We start from the raw sequence: 13,159 nt of genomic DNA, 5'->3' as shown, positions 1-13,159 counted from the left end.
TACCGGACGCGCCGTCCCTCCTTCCGCGTGGGGGCAGTGCGTTACAGGCTGCAGCATTTTCTACGTGAGCTGTACCCGGCAGCGGCAGCGGCACCATCACCCCCCCCCCATCCACGTCCTTTTCCACTGCGTTCCCACCTTTAAAGTGACCCCGTCTTTAATGCGCTGTAAAATTAAAACTGGCCCCCGAAGCCCTCGAAAAATCGCGCACTGATGCAACTCTCGTGACCGTGTGACACCCAAATTTATTCGCGCCGAAGTAGCGACACTGCTAGTACTGCTACTGCTTTTACCATGGCCTGCGTCATTGATCAGTGGGATCCCTTGATCAGTCGATCAGCTCTTGCATTCGCAGTTTTCACATAAGGAAAGAAATAAAGACGTTCACTTTCTATAGTTGTACATGTCAAGAGATAATTTCTTATGGTTCGGTTTGTTTCCGTTTATTAATAACTTCAGCTTTTTAGAAAAACTAATAAGCTAATAAGCTAAAACAAACGTCAAACTTATTACTGATTTATGACTTTTCTGATAAGTAGCTTCCGGTGAAATAAGCTAAAAGCGGATAAACTAGCTAATATCAGGTTTTTCTAAAAAACTGATATGCTGAGAGTCTAAAAATTAAGCTTATAAACTAACTGTATTTCTCAGAAGTCATAATCAACTTTTCAGAAAAAATCTATAAGTTTCAGCTATGCTAAATAGAACCTATGTGTCATTAAATATTAATAAAATTCTCAATTTAACATTAAAAATCATGATTCATTTCATGCTATAAATTTATTTTTTATCTTTTAGTGTTATTACTGTTATAACGAAAGTGACAGCAGTGATACGTACAAGAATGAAAGTTAATTCATCTTTTCATCCCAGCGTACCATTGTTGTTAACTCCGTTATCATTACAGTAGCACATCGTGAAAGATAATATGATTTTTTTAACAGTAAATTGAGAATTTTGTTAATATTAAATGGCACACAGGAATCATCTCTTCTCTTTTCTCTCCAAAAATTAGTTCAACCACCATTTGACAGCCCTAATTCACTAGCACGTACGTACCCATCCCAACCCACAATATAATATAACTACCCCCTACTCTACTCGCCTCCAGCCTTCCGGCCAGCCGGTTGTGCGAAACACGCGCAGTGAACAAGGGAGGCATTTGGGGCTACTACGGCGCGTTCGTTCACTCGAGTCTCGCCCGGAGTTTTTTTATCGGTAAATTAATTCTATCGGATACCACCAATAAATATGATTTAATAAAAATATTAGATATATCGGATTATACGGAGTATTTAAGTAAAATACCGGTAAACGGGGTATATTTTTTGCTGGTCTCGCCTCGCCGCAGTTGCACCATTAAAAAAAGTAGAAAACGAAAATGATTTCGCGGCTGAATTAAATCCGTGGCCAGGTTTCTCTCTCCTCCGCGACCTCTTTTATAAGCCCCAGGCGCGTCAAGCTCTGCCGTTTTAGTATCCTCGTCGTACGTCGACATTCCCCTCCCTCCCCATCTCTCTCACTCCGTCCGCCCCACCCCTCTTTTCGGTGATAAGCACGCCGCCGCTTCTCCCCTCCGTATCCCTTGCCTTGTGCTGCTGCTTTCGTGCCGGGGAATTAGGGAGGAGCAGTGGTTGCTGCTTGCCGCCGGCTTGTACTGCGCGGCCGGAGTGTTGTTTTGTTCTCCAAAGGTGGGGGCGAGGAGCAGGAGGTTTCTTGAAGCGTTTGGAGAGAGGAGGAAATGGCGACGGAGTGGTCGGACGGCGGCGAGGAGTTCTTGCTGCCGGAAGAGTTCCTCGACGATGACTTCTTCTCCGAGGAGGAGAAAGCGGCGGTGGCCGCGAGGAGCGAGAGTGACGAGGACTGCTTGGACGGGCTGTCGCGCCGTCTCGCGGGACTCCTCGGCGAAGGCGGCGAACGAAAGCCTCCTGCCAAGGTTGGTTTCTTGGTTGTTCTTTGCATGCATAGGGGTTGTTTGGTTCTTTCTTTGTCATAGGGGTTCTTTTTTCTGTGCGCACGCCGGAGTTCTTGATTCTTGTTGTGTTGCAGGCGGAGTTGACAGTTGGGTCCCCGCAGTCGACGCTGTGCGGACTGCCGAAGTCGGGGCAGGAGAGCCCGGACAGCGGGGCGTCCAAGGGGAACTCGCCGCCGTCCTCGCCGCTGGAGCAGCAGCCGGCCGACCCGTGGGAGCTCCTTTACGAGGTCGCCGGCCAGGTGGCGCGCATGCGTGCGATGGCCAACAGCATCCCGGTACTGAGGAACCCCCACGCCTTCGTGGCTCCGGCACGGAAGCCGTCGCCGCCGCCGGTGGCAGCGCCAGCCACCAAGGTCCCTGCCGGTGGGTACTACCACCCGTTCGCTCACTTGGTCGCGCAGCGCCAGATGCAGGTCTCTCAGGTGCATTTTTCTCGCCAAGATTCTTCAGTTGTATCGCTCTCTTTGTTCCATTCCTGTAGCCTGACGTGCCTTTTCCGTTCGGCTTTTTCGTTTGTTTGCAGTTCCATCTCAAGCAACAGCATCTGCTCAAGTTGCAGAGGGAGCGTCAACTGGCCGCTGCCGCGGCGTGGAACTCGCGCCAGGGCTTCGGTGCCGAGCCCGGTGGCTGCGGCGCCGTCGCGCCTCTTGGTCTTAACCCGGCGGCATGGCCCCCGCTTCAGAAGCCGCAACAGCGCCACGCGCCGTCGCCTTCGGCCGCTTGCATGCGCGCAGTGTTCCTCACGCTGCCCGGCGCCAAGAGCGAGCGCACCGGCACCGGTGTCTTCCTCCCCCGCGCCGCAGGCGCCCCCGCCGAGCCGAAGAATAAGCCAGGTGCGTCGTTTGTGACAACTTGTTTGGCCGTTTCTTGCGCTCTGGATTCCTAAGCTGGTAATCGTCGGCAAAACGTTCTCCTCATTTGTTGGTTTTTGCGTCATGCAGGGTGTTCGACGGTTCTTGTCCCCGCCCGCGTGGTGCATGCTCTGAATCTCAACCTCGACGATCTCGGCGCCCAGCCTCGGCACCCCGGCGGCTTCGTTCTTGATCAAGGTAAGCATCTCGAAACCGCAGTTTAATGCTGTTGACTTGTAGGAAATGGCAAGGTAAGCTAATGGTTTGCTCATGTTGCAGATGCCTTGATTAGTCGGAGCAACGCCATGATGGCGAGCCAGAAGCGGACGTCTTCCGCTGCCGTGCCTGCGCCAGCACTCTGCTACAGTTCCTGAGTTCAGTCACCGGCGGGAACAGACGAACGGAGCCACCAAGATTCCGGCGACACCCTTCGTCTTTTTGTCACTTCAATTAAACCTAATAGTTAAAAAATTAGTACCAGTACTTTGTGTTAGGTAGTGTGTTAGCAACAGAGTTAGGAGGCAGCCGTAGTAGCATCAGTGTTTGGTCTGTTCATTTTGGATTCGGTGATATATTGGGGTTTTTTTGGTGTGGGCGGAAAGCCGTGGAGATGGACGAGCAGCGAAGAAATCTTCTCGGTTTGGTGGTGTGGAAGGTGAAATAATAAGTGCTTCGAGAGAGGTGTTAGCTGCAGCAAAGCAAGAAAGATGATGAGAAATGACATGGAAGGATTGGATGGGTCATCTTGAAGAAAAGAAAAATAAAAGAGCCCATCCCCCCATCCTTGGCTTTGATTGCGTTGGGTGCTAGCCAAGAGGTACCAAGCACATACCCAGCTAAGCTAAGGTCTCTCTCCTCCCTCTTTTTTGCAGTCTTTTTTACTGGCAAAAGAAGCATGCCGTGGGCTCCATGAATAAGGGCGTTTGTTATGCTATTATCAAAGGATTTGTTGGTGTTTCTCTTGTAGCAGCAGTAGTACTAGCTAGAAGCTAAAGTGTTCCCTTTGTTCCTAAGATGGAAACGATATAGATCGAATAGTCTATTTTTGTTATTTATATTTTAATATGAATATGAATATAAATTTGAATATTCTCAAATGTGATTACGAATTAGATAGTTTGAATCTGAATTTGTATTTGAATATCTACTTGATCGGTTATATGCAAATATATTACATCTTTAATGATAAGAATTTTTATTTTAAAAAATTTGTTCACGTTTGGAATTTACTGGAATTAACAAAATTTTAGAAATTTTGTTTGAAATTCACGTCGGAAATTTTATTTTTTTGTCAAATTTGACTGAAATTTGATCAAATTTGTTTCAATTTGATTGGACTGGAATATATAATTTTGTTCAGCTCTGAAATTTCTAAAATATTAATGAATATGAATATTTGATTAATATAAATATCGAATAATTTGAATACTAGCTATCTATTTTCTACCCCTATTTGTTACAAGGGTCATTAGGACTGCACTAACTAGTTGCAGCAGCAAAGGTGGGCTGATCATTACATCATATATATCTTGTTTACTACTCTACTTGTCCCATGGCATGATGGGACCTTAATATATGGAATTTCGATTGTTAATTCGGTGCATCATGTCTTAATCAACTCTGTTCTCCCCCTTCTATTCCTCGGTGCTCCATGCTTATGCATGTGGGTGTGAGGCAACAACAGTTTTGTCCGGTGCCTAACCGCCTCAGAATCTGGCTTGTGTGGGTCACGGGATCTGCATCTCAGCATTTCTCTCGCTGGATCCCTGAGAACGACGCCTCTGGCTGGCTTATGCACGATCCAGCGTGACTCTAGCTGGAGAGTACGGGTGACTCCCCGGCCTTTGGCCCATCCGATGGTAGAGCCTCTGCGGACGTATTTGGACTCCTGCCTCTGGGTTTTGGGGTCTGGCTGTCCTGACTAGAGCTAGAACTTAAGCCATGCCAGGCTCTTTCGGGCTTTGGGCTTAACCAGACAGTATGAGAAGATGTTCGGCCGTGCTAGGCTAGCACTAGGAGCCTCTAACGAGGCCTAGGCACAGCACGACGCCAGGTAGGTGGAGGGTTAGTTTCTGTCGCAGGGATTCTGAGAGACTCTTTTTTAGATATTCGATCGGAGGATGATTCTGAATATGTTTGCTGGAGAAATAAATGGGTGTAAATGCGATGGCAGGTGGGATGGAATGATCTGATGCAGAAAAAAGTAAATGCGCTGGAAGGATTTTTAGACAGTTTCGGGTCGCACTGCGCGTAACATCATACTTCTGTGTGGATGCTATAAATGCCCTGAGAATGTCTCTCAGGAATATACTGGTTACAAGAATATTTGTCTATCCTAGAGCCTCGAGCTCCTTGCTCTTCGGTGGTCACAGCTTCTATGCCTGTACGAAGGTGTTCTTTGATCTCTGAGCAAGCGCCAGAGAGTTCGAGCGCTCCTCTGTACCAACTCAGACTCAGTCTCGATCTCCGCTTCTTCCCCCCTCCCATTCGGGGGCTACATTGTGCCGAATTGGCACGAGTCTGGCACTGCTGGTCCCACCGCGACTTGGAGGGCGACAACAATGCGGAAGAGGAGTGTGTGCACGGGGATAGCGACACGGGCTCCTCTGTTCCCCTCACTTTGGTTTCTTCTCACAGATGTACCCTGAGCTCCTCATAGTCAAGCAGGGAGGAACGTTGGGCGCACTATCTATGACTAACCTTCATCGATTCCTCACGGGATTGAACCGCATGATGACATCTCTTTGGCTTTGACATGTCTTTCTCATCATCACATTGTGGTGCCACCCCTTTGCAACTCCTCTGCCCTAAGCGAGTCCATGGTGAGCATCACGAGGTTACTCCCTTGTCTTTGTACACGTCAGTTTGCTCATAGCTCGATGCTGGTGTGTCGTTCTGCGTGACTCGAGCGCCGTCGTCCTCGGTTGCTTGCTGTCGGCAAGGTCTTAGGCTCTTAGCCGAGCCTTTCTATCGTGAATCCCCTAGGTGAGACCCCCACTGTCGGCTCGCCGTCTCGCCATCGAAAGGTGTGGGTCTTATATGAGGGATTCACAATAGAAGGGCTCAAGTATTGTTCTGATGGTGAATCCCTCACGGTGGCATTGTGTCGGTGCCTCCACGTGGGCACTGACAAGAGCCGAGGCTCAAGTGGATTTTGACCTAGGTTAGTCACGACAGAGGATTTGTGGCTGACGAATAATAGGCCTCACTAGGCTACCGTGCCTCGGGCTATTTTTATGTCAGGTCAGTCCAGACACAACTTATTTTTTATACAGACCGGGTCGCTCATCATGCCTCGTATCAAGACCCGAGACGGGCTATAGATCATGCCGGGTCAGCCCCGTCCGTCTATGCTAGTGCTGTGCCGCGTGGGCTGGAAAAAAATATGGCTAGTCCCAGCTCTAGTCCTGAGGTTAAAAGCTCTGTGCGTGATGCTACCTCTTGTTCTGTTCTGCACGCAATTGATCTCTTGTTTTGTTCTTGCTTCAGTTGCATTTGCATGCGTCCTTGGCCCCGCCCCTGTGACCGATCAAACCATCAAAGTGGTCGCTTCGTTTCCTTTTTTTCCCTCGCTCAGTGCACTGCCTTTTGTTTGGATTTTTTTACCTTGTAATATCGCACAACCATCGGTCTCCTGGAAAGGCGTGTTTCCAAGAGAAAGTGGCCCCGACCAGCGTGCTCAACAGTGGCCTCCCCACTCTCTCCTTGCGCCTTGTTACGATGATCTGACCCTTTTTCGATGGGAAAATTGTCACTATACTACTTTTTTTATTTTATCAAAATACTATTGAAATGTCTTAATAATATATTTGATCTGATCCTACGTATTATAGACACAGTAATAATATTTTAATAAAATGTAAATTTTTATAATGGTAGGAGGATAATTTTCCGGTATCCCACTTCCAGTTTTATACTGGTCGTAGTACTACGGATAAATTGCCTTCACTTTCGACCAAGAGGGTACTGCGGCCACTGGAACTTCTAATCTGGATCGCACATGCAACTTTGTGGTTCGCGGCATCGGCTCGTTCGCGAGGGGTACGCGTTTGGGTGGTACGCACGAGCACGACAGCAAGGAGAGGAGCGCCGAACTTACAGGTACTGCAGGGGGCGGTGCGGTGGTGGTGCCGAACGAGATGCCGAGCGGACGAGACAGCGGCGGTGCGGTGGAGTCGGGGCGTCGTGGTCGCTGGAAAGGTGGCCTGGTTGCAAACCTGATCGAGCTGGCTGGTTGCGGGGGAGGAGAGCAACCCGCGCGCGCCCACGTGGCCCTCACGTTGGGTCGTGCCAAGGGAGGGATGAGGTGGTGTTGTGTTGGGTTGAGAGGGCCACCGCCGTCCCGTCTCAGCTCGTTGTCATGCTCGGTGCATGGCGAGATGCAGTGCGGTGGGTTGGCTGCGACGCAACCCCCCACAACTCCCGCCATTTAAATATTTCCTTCATCCCGTGGTCCCCCTTTAACGCCTTCCCGCCATCGGAGTTGTGAGCACTATATATTTTGTGTCATCTTCACGCCTTCCCCCTTGCAACTCCGCCGTAGCGCCGTACAGCAAGGGAGTTATCAAGATTACCTGTCTACTGTACGTAAACTGTTGGTGAGTCACGTATTGCTCAATAGGAGCTTGCCAGTGGAATTGATGCATCCGGTCCGGTCCAATGTATCCGCCCCCTTTTTATTTTGTTTTCCTTTCTTTTTCTAAAAAAACCTAATTACACGGTCCATGTGTATACACAGAAGAATTTATGTGCGGATTATGATGTCTAAACCTTTCGTCATGATAGTGTAATTTGAAAAGCTAACTGATGCTCATTATTTGCTCTCCGCTAACGTCACGTGGCCGGGACATCCATCCGTTTCATAAACCATGCTGACGCTTGTGTCATCTTGCATACCCTGCCTCAATTACCATCAGGGGCGACATGGCAAGTGCAGGTTCGAGTATTTAGCTTAGCTTTTCTTGGTCCCATTATCTCAGGATTCGGTAGCTCCTTAATAAATCCCAGGACGGTGTGGCCTAGGAGGCCAGGACCCCTTACTGCAGCATCCTTTGCCACCAATGGCGTCAAGTTGAAGGGACTGCTTGCCTCAGCACGCACTTGTGACCGGCCGACGTTTTTCGCTGCAATTTGCCTACCGATAGTGGCAGCATGAATAGAGCACGAGTCGCCACGCCGACAAAAGTGTAGGGGACGGTGGTTCCTAGGTATCTGTCCCTGGATCTCCGATCTCGGCATGACACCGCCAGCGGTTTGCCGAGCTGTTGGACCAGACACCAGCGCGGGGCATTTAATTTTTTGCCTATTTAATAGAGTGATAAATTAACCACCAATTCATATTTTATAGATTTAGATGATCTTATTTATCAGCCACAGCAAAAAATCAACACTTCCATAGAGTGACAAAAAAGTTTCCCGCGGGAGAGTGGCCGTTTTTTTCCACAGCCCACCTGGCCGCCGCGCCGAGGGGACCTATATGGCAGCGCCGGCCGCCGGGACAGCAACAAAGAACAGCTAGAGTCTAACAAGACAACCAGTTAATTAACTCTGTGGCAGTGCTGCTTTCACACTTTGAGGACCCTGCCCTGCACTGCAGGGCCACCATGCTCCGTTTGGTAACCGCAAAATCCTACGATAGGAGTGCAATTCTTTTTTACCCCACTTGATCAGCACATGCATGTTCTTAAGAGGACAGCTAATTGTACTACTGATGGATTGTGATTGGTGTAAAACAAATAGGAGTAGAACAGCCTGGCCCTGTTGATGTAATTCTCGGTGGCCCACCTGACAGTGAGCCGTGAGCGTGAAATGACAAATTGCTAGGAAAATTTAGTACGCACTAAAAGAGGTTTCTCTTTCTTAGTTGGATAATTGGATTGCTGTTGCGGAACATGGCAAGCCACGCCGACACTAACGACCTGCTGCTGATAGTGGAGGCGGCGCTGTTTAGCAATCCCTGTTAAACCTACATGTCAGCAATGGCTGCTGTCGGCTCTGCTAGCTGGCTCTTAGCGCTAATTACCACACCGACATTAGTAACCGCGCCAGTATGGATGGGTGGGCTCATGGGCTCAAGCAATCTACCATGCAGCCTGACGTGCCAATGGAACACACCTGTCACCATTACTTAAACTGACCAGCTAACACTCTACTGATCTCTATTGCGGCACTCCACTGAATTTTCAGTCCCATGCACGCCGGGGCCCAAACCTGCTCGATTAAGGCAGGCAGCTCGAGTACAGACCACGAACATTCGATGGCGGTTCTCGAGCCGACGGCGTGCCCGACCGGCCTTACGAGATCGCGCCGTGCGCGCGCACGGGAGGAAACGCGGCCGGTTTTGCTTCTGGCGCACGTACGCGATCATTCCGCGTGAATGCGTCTGCTTCATGCCTCGGCAATCTCCAGTCCTCAGGTCCCTCGGCCCGGAGCGCATGGCATGCGTCGCTCGTTGCCCTGTTGCCGATTGCTGTACGCGTGCCTGCGCGAAGCGATCGCCGGAAAGCGACGTCGCTGTGCGCGCTTTCGGAGTGCTACGTCTATGTTTACAATTGCAGGGGGGCATGCCATATAGTAAGCTCTTCCGGCAGCGAAGAGCCGTGTGGACTCACTTGTGCTCTGATAAAGCACAGGGCCGCTTTCTCCTAGCCCAAGCTAACATCCCGCTCAGGAAGTCGGGACTGAAAGTAAAACCCATTTAGTTACTACAGCAGTCTTGTTTGTTTTTTATTCTGATTATAAATTCTAGTTTTAAAAATAAAAATAAAAATAAATGGTTATAATTAAAAACTAATTTTTATAATTCATAAACCAAGTTATACTATAAAATCCTATAATTTATAATCCGATGAGAAGAAGATTCTCTACAAAATCTAGATTTTGATGATCCACAGCAAAAATAGGGCAAGATAATCAATTGGTTCACTCCGCACTCCGCGCTCGGCACTGGCAGACCTGCTTCCGTGGTTGTGGTGCGTAGTCTCTTAATCGGTGTAACCAACCCGAGCAGAGCCCACCTTAGGAGTTTGGAGCCTTACAGGGCCTATTAGAAGGGAAGGCCCATTAGAGTTGGGCCAAGCGAGGCTCACCTGTTATACTTCCACGGCCCATCTGGCCCAAGAAATTACGACTACTCTGTTTGAAACAGCGCTACAGCATGAGGAGGCGTCTGCCACAATTATAAATAAAATGCAGACGAGGTAAAGTCGATTATATAAAAAATTATTTAAAATAAGATATATGTTCATTAATTGTGCGTGTTGAAGAAGAGAATACAAGATTTTATATAGGTTCAAATCTTTTTTAGATAATAGCCATACATCGTGTTTTATCTTGATTAGTCTCAGGAAAAAACAATTACAATGGATATGTGTCTAGAACTATACCTAAGGATCTCGACAAGTTTTCTCACGTTCTAAATTCTGAAGTTATTATCGGATGAATCTAATCATGACTCGAATCTGCTATGGATCCTAATAAGTTATTTTTGTTTCTATCCAACTAAGATTGTTTCATATTGCTTATCCGACTTCTAACTTGTCGTGGTCCTCTTTTTGCTCAATCGATCCTTCTCTTTTCCTTTCTTATTAGATGTACCCCTCCTCTCGTTAAATAGTTGGGTCGAAAAGACGTAACGTACTTGGAGTCTCAGAGTATAACCTTCTCGGATTATATCACTTTTGAATATCTAAAAAACTCTTCTATAATCCGACGATGGTTTCCATATAAAACATGATAAACTGTGTTGAATATTGGCATATACTTTATTTACCTTATAGCGGTTATAAAACCTATCGAATCGGATAAAATACACATGTCCTATGATCATCTATCTTTGGGATATATTATTATATCTATAGTAAATATTTAATTATTAATTATCAAGTTCTAATCAGATATCAATGTCTGAGATAGATGAACTACAGTCCATTAACACCGCAAAAGCAATGCTGCAACTGACTGGAATTGGATAACTGTTTATCAAGTTATGGTACATATACAGCAGCATGGGAAGAGCTTGACTAGGAAGTTTAAATGAACTGCAACCTATAATTTCCCAGGTAGAAGATGAACCATGCACGTCAAATGTGAATGTTCATAGGCTCGTAGCCGCGTAAAATAACCACAACAATACCTTGATTTGGTGAAATCATCACATCAACGGCCACCTGCTCCGCTTACATGGCAGTACAGGAGCGTGCAGTGCAGGAGTAATAGGTCTGGGCATTAGCAAATTGTTCAGGTGAGGAGAGCAGGTCATTTGATGGAACAAGGTGTAGTTAGTAGACTCCGTGTTGCCGATCACTTCGATGAAGCCATCATCTCTCTTTGATGCCGAATGTTGGATAAGGACTGTTGACGAAGGCATATTGGCCTCGTTGGTTGACCTCATTTTTCCTTCGTTATGTTTTGCCCTTCTTCTATACGCCCTCTTGGAGATGGCAATGTTAATATTGATTTCGTTGTATATGCTGTCCAACATTAAACTAGAGGAAATTACAAAAAAATAAATGAAAATAGAGGATACATTATCTTTTCTGATGAGAGGCATGTATTGTTCTGAGCTACTGAGATTTTTTTATTTTTAAAAAAATAGTGGATCCGTTATGTTCTTTGTGCTAAGCTACTGCGGCTCCGTACTTTGACAATGGACACCGTACTGTGCTCTTCTAGCCAAAGAAGTATATGAAATTTCCTAAAAACAAGTCAAAGCCTAAGATTTGTCGACGTGAAACAAATTTCTTTTCCTTGGATTCTTACGTTTACACGCTGCAAAAAATAGATTATTTCAGCATGGTCCTTGCTTGAGATGACCATTTTTACGAGAGAGCTTGGGGGCTTGAATCAAAGTTGACTTTGGACCTCCCCTTCACAACAGTGTTAATAATTCCATATCACGTGGCTACCTTTGGCATTTCTAGTTGACCATACCTCCCGCTTCCTGACTGTCACGAGTGATCTGAACTTCTGAAGGCAAACAAGTCAAGAGGCTGAGAGATCGAAGGACAACATAGCTGTAAACCATGGCATCTCATTGGTTATTGTGGGAGATCACATTTTTTTTAATATTCAATTCTAAAAAATAGAATTTTATATTCCAACCACGATGCAAATAGCAGCTTGAAATTTTCTCGATCGTAAGCGTCCTGAAGCGTGAAGTGCACATCAAGCACACAGCATCAGGCTAAAACACATGGACCACTCGGCAGACCTGCCCCATCTGTGCTGCTATTCCAACGTCCAATGTTCTATGGGAAGAAGATGCTCGTGTCAGCGACGACGTTATTCTGTCCAATTATGTCAGAGTAATGGCAAACACCCAAACATAACAGTACTGTACAGTGCAGCACACACGGCATGACATGGGGCGCATCAGTGTTAATGTAACTTTGCCAAAAATAAATTTGCGATCGCATGGGGGCGCAGCAGTACTGGAGCACGCATCTGTTTCATGGAGCTGGTGGCGCTGGCTCGTCGCGTAGCGTGATCCCGTCACTTGGCACTCGGGTCGGCGTCCGTGGCAGGGACAGGTACGCGGCGGGGCCCAACCAACCGCCTACTCCAGTAGGGAAGTTTGCGTCTGAATCCTCTCGAGTGCGTGCGTGGTCTGTTTAATTCTTATTTGGGGTTTTAATCTAGTCGGATGATCTCCGGGTTTGAAAAAGATGTGACGAAATACCTTTGTATGGCATGATCTGATTATATAAGTGAGTATCAGTGTTCTTATATAAAGTTTAATAATATTTCGTTGATCTGAAACTTTGGATGTTGCTTTCGCTTGCTTTTACCAACACTCTTATCTCATTGTGCAACTACACGGAATCGAACTTGACACACATCAAATGCCGCTACACTGACTGTACTAGCAAAGTTACTCCATACTTCATGCTAACCTCCTTGCGCACCAATCGGAGTTGATGGATTGCAAACTTTGGTTACATAAACATGAGGCTCAAGCAGCAATCTTAGAATTTACGGCGCAAATTTATTCTTCACACCAGACTTGATTCTGAGTTCTGGGAGGGGAGCTTGAGCGCATGGCTGCTTGCTTAGAAAAAAAAACATACACACATGGATAGCGTCTCATGCCCTGGTAATTTATAACTGCTCATAGTAAAGAGATTTTCTGACATAACTACACCATAACATGGCTATTAACACGTACGCTAAATCTCAATAAACTCTGTATATCAACGACGATATCGCTTATATAATTATAATTTTCATATAATAATTACGTCGGAGGAACTAACTCCGTGGTAGTAGGGGCTAGTTAGGAAGAAGCCCCACGATCTTCATCACCCCTCGCATTTTTCTATAAACCCCCTCAAGT

At 46.9% G+C, this 13,159-nt stretch overlaps 1 protein-coding gene across 2 annotated transcripts; it reads left to right on the top strand.

Moving 5' to 3' along the window:
• Positions 1-1,458: 1,458 nt before the first annotated feature.
• On the top strand, positions 1,459-3,607 carry LOC133928993 (uncharacterized). Of its 2 annotated transcripts, none has more exons than XM_062375558.1 (5): positions 1,459-1,936; positions 2,050-2,388; positions 2,499-2,808; positions 2,917-3,024; positions 3,106-3,607. In XM_062375558.1, exons 1-5 carry the CDS (start codon positions 1,742-1,744, stop codon positions 3,198-3,200), a joined length of 1,047 nt encoding a protein of 348 aa, XP_062231542.1. In that variant the 5' UTR covers positions 1,459-1,741; the 3' UTR covers positions 3,201-3,607. The 2 variants fall into 2 exon arrangements, with proteins under 2 accessions (XP_062231542.1, XP_062231541.1); XM_062375557.1 differs by having other exon boundaries at positions 2,050-2,397.
• The last annotated feature ends 9,552 nt before the right edge of the window (positions 3,608-13,159 follow it).

This window comes from Phragmites australis, chromosome 9 (assembly GCF_958298935.1).
Source record: "Phragmites australis chromosome 9, lpPhrAust1.1, whole genome shotgun sequence".
NCBI lineage: Eukaryota > Viridiplantae > Streptophyta > Magnoliopsida > Poales > Poaceae > Phragmites > Phragmites australis.
This window is presented reverse-complemented; position numbering and strand designations above follow the sequence as displayed.